The 12,068-nt window shown below is 40.7% G+C and overlaps 1 protein-coding gene across 2 annotated transcripts in view; it reads right to left on the bottom strand.

Annotated features, from left to right (window-relative positions):
* Window positions 1–12,068, bottom strand: part of LOC137524699 (dynein axonemal heavy chain 7-like) — a 565,826-nt gene that overhangs the window by 38,821 nt on the left and 514,937 nt on the right. For both annotated transcript variants that reach the window (XM_068244848.1, XM_068244849.1), the window contains 5 exons: window positions 11,693–11,854; window positions 9,431–9,631; window positions 5,421–5,582; window positions 4,462–4,647; window positions 1,512–1,649 (listed from right to left, as the gene is read on the bottom strand). In XM_068244848.1, the coding sequence (XP_068100949.1) occupies window positions 1,512–1,649; window positions 4,462–4,647; window positions 5,421–5,582; window positions 9,431–9,631; window positions 11,693–11,854 (849 nt within the window). The remainder of the gene's footprint in view (window positions 1–1,511; window positions 1,650–4,461; window positions 4,648–5,420; window positions 5,583–9,430; window positions 9,632–11,692; window positions 11,855–12,068) is intronic.

Raw genomic sequence — 12,068 nt, 5'->3', positions numbered from 1 at the left:
AAAATATAAACTTTAACGGTAACCTGAGATGAGAGGGATATGGAGGCTGATATATTTCCTTTTAAAGTGGACCCGAACTCTTGCACAGGACAAAAGGAAAATTGAGAGAAATGCACCCTGTATGTATTTAGAGAGTTTAGCCTGTTTAATTCCCCCTCATTTGTGTCTAATCACAAGTTGTAATTTGAGCTCTACCCTGTGTCACATGACTGCCATGAAAGAGATAGCAGATAAGCTCATGTAAAAGCACAGGATGTTAACAATACATCTGCTTGCATGAATCAGGAAGTAGAAACAGTGCAGATTTATTGAAAGATTTGTATCAGCTGTAACAAAAAAATGTTTTGTGTTTAAAGGTTGTTATGCTGTTGCGTATCTTTTAGAGCAGAGAGGAGGTCTGAGTTCAGGACTGCCAAGCAACTGGTATTGTTTAAAAGGAAAAAAGTATGACTGCCTCTATATCCCTCTCACATAGGTTCCCTTAAAAATGTTTCATTGGTGCAAGAAGAGAATGCTCAAGACTTCTTACTAATAAAATACGGTAAGGAAAAGTAGCCTTAAAAACCCTGATAAATAACTGTGCATTTAATCAAATTAAATTCTTAAAGGGAACTTGTGCTGACTATAAATTATAGGTGGCCATTGCCTATCTCCATCTAAAAATGGCCTGGTAGCTCTACATTAGTTATCCCAGATCACACCTCTCACATAGGTTCCCTTAAAAATGTTTCATTGGTGCAAGAAGAGAATGCTCAAGACTTCTTACTAATAAAATACGGTAAGGAAAAGTAGCCTTAAAAACCCTGATAAATAACTGTGCATTTAATCAAATTAAATTCTTAAAGGGAACTTGTGCTGGCTATAAATTATAGGTGGCCATTGCCTATCTCCATCTAAAAATGGCCTGGTAGCTCTACATTAGTTATCCCAGATCAGTTATTAAAAACATACTAAATCCAAAAGAACAGCATGAAAGCTATGCATACAGGTTTTGTAGGACAAGCCCAGCAATGTCATTCATATTATTCATTTCAGCACAGGTGTCCTTTAAGCTGATTAAGGCTGAAAGGAGGGGATTAAGAGTCACCAAACGTATATATGTATCTGATTCTACTATAAAGGGATAACATGGTGACTGACTGGTCAGCACTGTGGCTTTGCAAGGTTTGTTTTCAAGGTTCCACTGCTACCAGGCATATCAGTTATGTGGGATCTTTGTGTTCTCATTGTATTTGTATGGATTTCTCTTGGTAATCCAAAATCATACAGAGGAGTTAACTGTCATTCACCATAAATATAACCCTATTGTGTATCTGCATGACTACAGTACAGAAATGTCATTGCTTATCTGATTGAAAGATTCTTTGGGGACAATAACTGATGTGGTTGATGCGGTGTGCTCTATAGTAGAAATTATTAAGCATATATAAACAGCATATAATGATGGCTCACAAAGCAAGAGCATAATTAATGTTTGACTTACAAAACATGTTCATTGTCCAATGCCTTACCTGTGTTAGAAGGATGCTGTCAAATAGCTGCTGAGTTTCTGACTGATCTTTAGTAATATCAGCATTGGAATTCATTCCAAAAATCTCAGGAGATGAGTTCAGAGGAAGGGTCTTAATACACTCAATGTAATGGTTATACTGCAAAATTAAAGAATGAACTGTTAGGAAAGTGGTTTGTCCTGTACTTTCAATTTATATTTATGAACCTAAAACTGCCTAAAATCTATTATCTTCACATTATCGTTATCAACAGTGTCCAATATGAGAATAACCATTCAGGATATGAAAATGACACATCACCAGAAATCTCCCGAGTCAGAAAATGAATAGTGCAATATGAGGCAATGTCCTTGCACTTCTGAATTGTCTTCTGAAGTTTGATTAACTGTTCCACATAATAAAATTACACAGTTTTATAAATGGCAGCATAATCTTATCAATCATTTTTAGTAAATACATTTTGTCATTACATATCCACCTTGTTAACAATGTTTCTTCAGTTGCAGGCATTAAAATAAATTACCCACTAACTTTAAAAACAAGTAAGTGTTTTTTTTTTGTTTTTTTTCTGGGTTGGCAGTGTTTATTTTTATTTTTTTAACTAAATCCTTTCTGAATAAGTTAAAGGTCTGAACATTTTGAAAAAGACAGATTTCCTTATTCATTTAGAAGACAGTGGCTACCTGGTAGCACCAAAGTAAGGCGGTGACCACATACAGGTCCTTCTCAAAAAATTAGCATATTGTGATAAAAGTTCATTATTTTCTGTAATGTACTGATAAACATTAGACTTTCATATATTTTAGATTCATTACACACAACTGAAGTAGTTCAAGCCTTTTATTGTTTTTCTTATGGATGATTTTGGCATACAGCTCATGAAAACCCAAAATTCCTATCTCAAAAAATTAGCATATTTCATCCGACCAATAAAAGAAAAGTGTTTTTAAAACAAAAAAAGTCAACCTTCATATAATTATGTTCAGTTATGCACTCAATACTTGGTCGGGAATCCTTTTGCAGAAATGACTGCTTCAATGTGGCATGGCATGGAGGCAATCAGCCTGTGGCACTGCTCAGGTGTTATGGAGGCCCAGGATGCTTCGATAGCGGCCTTAAGCTCGTCCAGAGTGTTGGGTCTTGCGTCTCTCAACTTTCTCTTCACAATATCCCACAGATTCTCTACGGGGTTCAGGTCAGGAGAGTTGGCAGGCCAACTGAGCACAGTAATACCATGGTCAGTAAACCATTTACCAGTGGTTTTGGCACTGTGAGCAGGTGCCAGGTCGTGCTGAAAAATGAAATCTTCATCTCCATAAAGCTTTTCAGCAGATGGAAGCATTAAGTGCTCCAAAATCTCCTGATAGCTAGCTGCATAGACCCAGCCCTTGATAAAACACAGTGGACCAACACCAGCAGCTGACATGGCACCCCAGACCATCACTGACTGTGGGTACTTGACACTGGACTTCAGGCATTTTGGCATTTCCCTCTCCCCAGTCTTCCTCCAGACTCTGGCACCTTGATTTCCGAATGACATGCAAAAGTTGCTTTCATCCAAAAAAAGTACTCTGGACCACTGAGCAACAGTCCAGTGCTGCTTCTCTGTAGCCCAGGTCAGGCGCTTCTGCCGCTGTTTCTGGTTCAAAAGTGGCTACACCTGGGGAATGCGGCACCTGTAGCCCATTTCCTGCACACGCCTGTACACAGTAGCTCTGGATGTTTCTATTCCAGACTCAGTCCACTGCTTCCGCAGGTCCCCCAAGGTCCTTCTCCACAATCTTCATCAGGGTCCTGTCACCTCTTCTCATTGTGCAGCGTTTTTTGCCACACTTTTTCCTTCCCATAGACTTCCCACTGAGGTGCCTTGATGCAGCACTCTGGGAACAGCCTATTCGTTCTGAAATTTCTTTCTGTGTCTTACCTTCTTGCTTGAGGGTGTCAATGATGGCCTTCTGGACAGCAGTCAGGTCGTCAGTCTTACCCATGATTGCGGTTGTGAGTAATGAATCATGCTGGGAGTTTTTAAAAGCCTCGGGAATCTTTTGCAGGTGTTTAGAGTTAATTAGTTGATTCAGATGATTAGGTTAATAGCTCGTTTAGAGAACCTTTTCATGATATGCTAATTTTTTGAGATAGGAATTTTGCGTTTACATGAGCTGTATGCCAAAATCATCAATATTAAAACAATAAAAGGCTTGAACTACTTCAGTTGTGTGTAATGAATCTAAAATATGTGAAAGTCTAATGTTTACACAAAATAATGAACTTCATCACAATATGCTATTTTTTTTAGAAGGACCTGTAGCAGAAACAGTTCACTCTATTACCCCTACCTATTTTTTTTTGGGGGGGGGGGGGGCATGGAGGTGGGTAAGTCCCTAAATACCTTGCAATTGGAGAAGGATTCCCCATAATGTCGTCTACCATGGAATCTGTCAGAGGGAAGAAGTCACATGGTCACTGGCCTCTTTCTCCTGGCCAATCAATGTAGACACAGAAGAGTATTATTATTTATATATAGTGCAGACATCTTCTGCAGTGATGTAGAGAGTGTATTGTCTTGTCCCTTAACAGAGGGGCTCACAATCTAATCCCTAGCACAGTCATATGTCTATGTATGTATTGTGTAGTGTATGTATTGTAGTCTAGAGCCATTTTAGTGGGAAGTCAATTAAGTTATCTGTATGTTTATGAGCTGTGGAAGGAAACCAGAATGCCCAGAGGAAACCCACACAAGAACATACAAACTCTGTGCAGATAGTCTCCTGGCTGGGAGTTGTACCGGGGAACCAGCGCTGCAAGGCGAGAGTGCTAACCACTATGTCACTGTGCTGGCTGAATAGAGGAATGGAGATAATCTCAAAACTCTGAATTATTAACACCGTGTTTGCCTGTATTAAACTAATGGTTACAAATGTATCAACATAAAATAAAAAAAGTTACTCACATCTCCATCTAATGGTGCAAAATACAGGCCACTTGAGTCAAATTTGTAATCATCATTTTCAATTATCTCTGGGGTATAGAACTTGTTGAGGATGCTACGAAGTGTACGTCTGTCCCAATCATCAGTTACCCTACCTCCATAGTTACACTCTCCAGTCATGTATCGTACAGCATCATATGGCACTTCCTGTTACAAGAGAAGTAAACATCAGAAGATGTGAAAATACGTTCAAATTCTATTACAGTGTGGCATTTTCTTACAGCATTCGGAACTTTGTTATGCTAAGACTACAACATAGTTCTGAACAAAGCTTAATCAATCACAATACTCTAAAAACACACAGTCCTGTTACAATACCATTGCCAACATCAATGTTATTTTATACAATATACTGTAGGATTCCTTTTATCAGTGCCTGGAGAACATTATCATATTTTGTTAAACAAATGAAAATTGCTGGCCTGTTTGCTAAAAGTTTTTGATAAAGTTGCCTATTCAGAGTAACTAAATTCAGACATATTCATGTAACAACATTCTTCGCTTGCTTCTTGATCACAGCTTATTATTAATAGAAAACAATCATTTTCACAAAGGAATCTAATTTCAGAATCAGAATAGCATGGCTGAAATATATGTAACAATACTATCAAACCCATTGAATCCAGTCTATATATTTAGTATACTGAAGCAAACCTTTTTTGCAGCACCTCTGCTATTCTCTAAGCATAATACATGTGTTAGCAAACAGCACAAAAAGCAGACTGTATTACAATGTCCAATTTCTTGCTGAAAAAAGTAGAAATGTTGCTACTATTTTATTTTGTTTTGTGTCTTGTGTTGTTTTTTTTATGTCTTACACTTCACAATGGAGAGTAATTATAGTTCTCAAATGAATGAAAAATGGTAAAGAATGAACAATACAGAAAATATGCACAAAAAATTCATTGTAATAATCTTACATCATACTGGTTTAGAAACATGTGAAGTTGTTGAACACTTATTCTCAAGTCTGTCTCATTAAATTCATAGGGAATATTCCATCCAAGAGGACCAAATTTCCGTCTTTCTTGGACCAATGCATGGAAGAAGCAGAGACCATAGAGCAGTTTCTTGAATTCCGGCTAAAGAGATTGAAACAACAAAACATATTTTTATATATATATATATATATATATATATATATGAATATGCAAAACATGTGCAGGCATTAAATATGACAGAAAGACTTCTACATCTATTCAGTTTCGAGAGATGAGCTTGATAGCTAAATGTTTGGTGCTCTTATACCTGGGTATGATGGGTATATCTTAAAAGCTGATCAATTAGGAGCTGTCCACACTGAAATCAAATTTAATTTTCACAGTGCATGGGTTTTTCAGTGGGAAAAAATAATCCAATAATATGTCTTTGATGACAAGTGCACACCAGCACAATCCTTTGCGCACCAGCACTCAGATATTAATTGGAGTTCGACTATACACTTAAAGGGACACTTAAGCCAGAAAAAAAGAGTTTTACTCACCTGGGGCTTCTACCAGCCCCCTGCAGCAGTCCTGTGCCCTCGCAGTCACTCACTAATCCTCTGGCCCCCCGCTGCCAGCAAGTTTCGTTTTTGCAAACAGGCCCGAGAGAACTGGCCACACGTAGGTTTCTCCGCATTCCCTACTGTAATTAGCGCTATTGCGGGCTGCAACGCGTACAAAGATACGTGTTGCTTCATTACCTACACATAGATATGCGGCAACGTGTATTTTTGTGCGCGTTGCGGCCCGCAATAGCGCTAAGGGCACAGGACTGCTGCAGGGGGCTGGTAGAAGCCCCAGGTGAGTAAAACGCTTTTTTTTTTCTGGCTCAAGTGTCTCTTTAAGTCAATGGTCTCAATTCACTAAGCTTATCTCCTGTCTTTAAAGGAATGATCCCTGGAAATTTAAAAAAAAAGTTCCACTTACCTGGGGCTTCTTCCAGCCCGGGGCAGCCGTCATGTGCCCCCGCCGCAGCTCCTGCGTCTCCCTGTCCTCTTCGCCGGTGGAGCCGACCTCACCAGGTCGGGTTCCGGGTCGGCCTCTTCTGCTCTCCAAGGCGCGGGTCACGTGGTCCGGCCGACGTCATCTGGATGCTTCTGCGCAGGCGCAGTAGCTATGCGCCTGCGCAGTAGCATCCAGATGATGTCGGCCGGACCACGTGACCCGCGACATGGAGCGCGAAAGAGGCTGACCCGGAACCCGACCTGGCGAGGTCGGCTCCGCCGGCGAAGAGGACCGGGAGACGCAGGAGCTGCGGCGGGGGCACAGGACGGCTGCCCCAGGTAAGTGGAACTTTTTTTTTTCAAATTTCCGCGGATCATTCCTTTAATATCATTTCTAGAGTTATCACCATGGAGATAAGGCATGTAGTATTCAGGAAACATTTTACCTCAGGCAAACCTAAAGTTAATTCTTCTGTCTTTAATTTAAGGTGAGATCTCTAAAGTTAACTCTTCAATCCTTAAAGGAATTATCAGGCATTTAAAATAAAAAAAAAGCTTTACTCACCTGGGGCTTTCTCCAGCCCCTTGCAGTCGACCGTCCCACGCTGACCACTCTCTGCCACCGTCCCGGGCTCCCCGCACGGTGCAGAGGCCGTCCTCAAGGTCGTCCTTACTGCGGCTGCGCGAATCGCTGCTGTCAATCATGGCCATGTTGCCCGCGGCATACTGCGCCTGCACAGTACGCCGCGGCCAACGTGGCCATGAGTGACAGCGGAGCCACAGTATGGACGACCTCGGGGTCGGCCTGAACACTGTGCGCAGTGACCGGGAGAGCGGCGGAGAGCGGAGCGGTCGGCGTGGGACAGTCGGCTGCAAGGAGCTGGAGAAAGCCCCAGGTGAGTAAAGCTTTTTTTTTTTTTTTAAATGCCTAATGATTCCTTTAAAATAACTCCAGAATTCTAAAGTTAAAGACAGACTGTTAATTAACTGCGTGTGAAATTAGCTGCAGAGGAGGTAACTTAACTACAGAGGAGGTAATTTATCTACAGAGAAGGTAACTTAAGGAATAAATAGATAAGATAACTCTCTCACTGTGTGGTGAATTAGTGAATTAGTGAATTGCTTAGCTATACATTATAGTCAATTTCCAGCCCAGGGTCTATGCACTATATTGCACAGCTAAACACTAGCTCTCAACTGATACAGCTGGCAACGGCAAGCCACATCCTTCCAAAAATATGCATCGGCTGTGTGGCAGGCCTACATATATGTATGCTGTCGGTGAGTTGGGCGCATGGTGAGCCAAGTGATGGCTCTCCCTGCTGCCGCTAAACTCCTTGGCAGCATTAAATATTATTCCCCCTCCGAGTTGTAGCAACTTGGAGGAGATGTAATTCAGGGTATGGCAATCATCGGATCCCCGAATAACTCTTGCGCAGGGCGTGCATCATAGCATTGCTGCTATGGCGGTGCCAAGCTTTGGGGCTCGGTGCTGAGTGCCGTGCACCAACTTTACCTGCTTCGCTGTGGCAGTGCCTTCCTGAACTGGCACGTCATATAGCTGCTTCTCCATTATGTAGCTTATTAACTTTGGTGTCAAAATCAATATCAATACTTAACTAATATTCTGAGTATAAATAAACAAATATAATGTATTCATATAATGTGCTGCAATCCGTTACCATTTAGAAAAAGCAGCAGCATTAAACTTACATTTTATACACATTTATACATTATTTGTATTAACAGTCACTTATAAAGACAGTGTTACTAGGTAAATGTCTGCCCCAGTATCATTGGTATAACCTGCACAACTAACAATGCTAAATGTTGTAATTTAATTTAAAGTGGAAATAATGTCTTTTTAACTTTGGTAGCACTGCAAATATGCATACTTTTATTTAATGCAAAACGTTTTATCTAATATTTTCAATTACAGTTTGAGACTTTCAGATCTTCTGTACAGTAGCACGTTGCAGGCTCGGTGTCTGTGTGAAGCAGGTCAAAGCAGTACTGGGGAGAGAACCATTAAATCGACTCTGTAACATCAAAAACCTCCCCTGGGGGGTACTCACCTCGGGTGGGGGAAGCCTCCGGATCCTAATGAGGCTTCCCACGCCGTCCTCTGTCCTACGGGGGTCTTGCTGCAGCCCCCTGAACAGCCGGCGACAGACCCGACTGTAGATTCAATATTTACCTTTGCTGGCTCCAGCGGGGGCGCTGTGGCTGCTTTCGGCTTGGAAATAGACGGAAATACCCGATCTCCGTCGGGTCCGCTCTACTGCGCAAGCGCCGGAAACTTGCGCCTGCGCAGTAGAGCAGACCCGACGGTGATTGGGTATTTCCGCCTACTTCGGAGCCGACAGCCGTCAGAGCGCATGCGCAGGAGCAGGGAAGGTAAATATTGACGTCACCGCTGCACGGAGGGCTGCAGCGAGACCCCTGAGGGACGGAGGACGGCGTGGGAAGCCTCATTAGGATCCGGAGGCTTCCCCCACCCGAGGTGAGTACCCCCCAGGGGACGTTTTGACGTTACAGTTCCTCTTTAAGGCAGGACTACAGATCGGGTGCTGGGACGAGGCAAACATTGCTGATTTACACCTACATCTTTAACTGCCTGCACTCACTGCTCTGAATTGTCATGTGCATCAGTAAATTTACTGCTTTGCCACCAGCACCTTTTGGATTAATGATGTGTATATTGACTATTTATTTATAACAGATCCTAAAACCTCCATACACATTTTTTCTCTCAATTTTTTTACACTACTTTAGTTCAACTGTAATATTAACTGTATAACATTAAAACATTTTCAAATTTGTATTAATAATAAATAATGTAGTATTTTAAATGCTCAATCCTAATGGCATTTTGCTGTAGTGGCAATCTACACTGATACTGCCAGAAGTGCCATCAATGTAATGCATGCACTATACAAGTAAAAAGAGATTTACCCCATTTTGCTTAAGGCAATAAAAGCAAATCTAATAAACATTACTAACAAGCATTTTGCAGGTTGTGAAAAACTCTGGATCAGAGATTGGATCCATAAGGTATGAGCGTATAATATTAGAACGCAAGCCTTTGGGTGCCTCATTAGTCATTTTCACTCCATTCTGCAGCACAGACACAGGGAAGTTTGGTGATGGATAACTTGTAAGCCAAAGGCGAAAATCTGGATGCGTAGTTTCAGGATTCAACTCCTGCAAAAATAATATAAGAAAAAACACAACGGTATACTTTAATTTAATTCTGAAATAGATATATATTAAAGATGAGATATAACTTGAGCAGAATTATGTTGCCTGTTAATTTCCTTTTTATTACCTATGCTCAATTAAAAGGAATGGACACAGCAATCTCCGTCAGTTATTATATAGAGAATTCAGAAAGTTAAACTCCCAGGAAGAACTGACATGGAAAAAAAAGTGAATTGTGAGAAGCTAAAGACCCACTTGAATTCATTATTCATGAAGTAAGTTTGCCCCATGTTACAGATGAAAATTCTTTCTTCCTTATATTGAACCAAATTAGTTACAGGGTCCATTTAGTGAATTATACGAAAAAAAATGAAGTGCTAGTTTTAACCCAAAGACTTAAGTAGCGCAATACAATTGGCACCACATTGTGACACTGAACTCTTTTAATGTCCCCTGTAGTTTTCACAGGTCTGACTTACCTCAGCACTTCCTGGCTGTGTGTGAAAGCCCCCCAGCTCCGACTGTGGTGCTCAGCCAATCACTGGGCACAATCAGGGACAATTGGTGGGTGAGGGAGGGCATATGCATATGTTATTCCTGGAATTCTAGGAATTCAGACGCAAGCCTATGAAAGTTGAATGTATAGCAGCAGCAAGGGTCAGTGTGACATATAGATAGACATGTATTGCAGCCTGAATTGATTGTGCCATGGCTACCCTGTATTTTATTTTTTAGCTCCTCTCTTACATTTTTACACTTGTTAAAAAGTCAGTTTTGATATACAGACAATTTAAGGTCAAGATTAGATACTGTTTTTAATGCACTTGATAAAACATTATTTGATATGAATGATGCATAAAAAGGCTCCAGATTTTGTAAATTAAAAAAGAAAAATACCTGCTTCCTCCTCAGCAATCTCTGACTGCCTGCCCACTTCAGCATAGTTAATTAAAAATAATGTTCTATTATGTGCAAATAACTATACCTGAACTGGTGCCTTGACTTATTGCAGCTACACCCCTCATTTCTAAGCATTGTGTCATTATGGACATATTTGCACACATGGGCCTTGATCCACAAAGCCGTGCTAACTCATAGTACGGCCGTGCTATGCTTCACACGCGGTTTACTGTGCATAAAACTTTACGCGCACTGTAACAAACGTTTGCGTGCATTCACGTGGCACAACACATACTTTTATGCGTGTTGTGCTGCATGAATGTGTGCAAGCGTTTGTTATAACGCGCATAAAGTTTTATGCAAAGCATAGCGCGGCCGTGCTATGAGTTAGCATGGCTTTGTGAATCAAGGCCATTGAGTGATGCACAGAAAAGTGATTCACTCATATAAAACTGCTTCCAGAAACTCTCATCGGCCTTATTGTAAATGACTTGCAGGGGCACATACTTTTCTACATAATTATCAGGTTGCTACTGTATGGTAATGCATATAATGTAATGCACTTTTACTGGGGGTGCACATAATGGATTGCACATTTTCTAAAGCACAAAAAAAAAAAAAAAAGCTGTACGCTTAGAAAACAGAAGGGGTTGATCATGGGGGCTGCACATAAAAAGACTGGTAAAATGTAACACTAAACATTGGACACTTGTTAAAACTTACAAATTATTTAGCCACTAGTCTTTATAGGACCACTGAGCTTATGATATTTCCATGCAAACTTTTCCACACTATACTTGTCATAAATCATAAATGCACATGCCCACTCAACCACTTCCCTGAGGAAGTAGGCCTTCCTTTCTGTACATTACCTTAGGCCCCACAATATGCTAAACCACCCAGCATGTTCCATGGACAGAGGGAGTGTGCATTCTCATATAACCAGAAGCACACCCCAAGTCCATCACAGTTGTGCAGATCCTTATCTTCTGCAAAAGCATTCAGGCCTACTACATTCTACAATGCATTTAAATAGCTGTTAGGAACCACTAGGTTCCTGCATTACTAATCTGCTGAGAGATGAGAGCAGAACTTTTATGTTTTTATGTAAAATACATGCTGTAAATGGATTTTTCTCCGTGTTCAGAATGTTTTAAATGGTACCTCACAAACTTTTTCCAGCATAGGCATCCAAGAAGTAGCCAGATGGCAGTTCTGAAGGACTACCCAACTTCCTTCTTTTATAGCCTTTTCAGTCATACGGAGGGCTATTGGTCCTTGTCCTTGTCCGAGAGACAAAGAGCTCAATTTTCCACCACCGAAACCCTACAACAGAGAATGTACGATGCAGATTATTATATCTAGTAAGATTTCTGCTCATGATAAAGACAATAAAAATGCGTTGACATGTAAAAATCATAGATAAAAGCCTGGTTACTTCAACAAGTCACAAGAAAAAACATTCATGCATCTACTCCAATTTTATGCAATTAACTGGATAAAATGTTAGAGTACATATTCTTAAGTGATCAATAATGAA

Source organism: Hyperolius riggenbachi, chromosome 7, assembly GCF_040937935.1.
Source record: "Hyperolius riggenbachi isolate aHypRig1 chromosome 7, aHypRig1.pri, whole genome shotgun sequence".
Lineage (NCBI taxonomy): Eukaryota > Metazoa > Chordata > Amphibia > Anura > Hyperoliidae > Hyperolius > Hyperolius riggenbachi.
The sequence above is the reverse complement of the archived record's forward strand: the minus strand, read 5'-3'. Positions and strand labels throughout refer to the sequence as shown.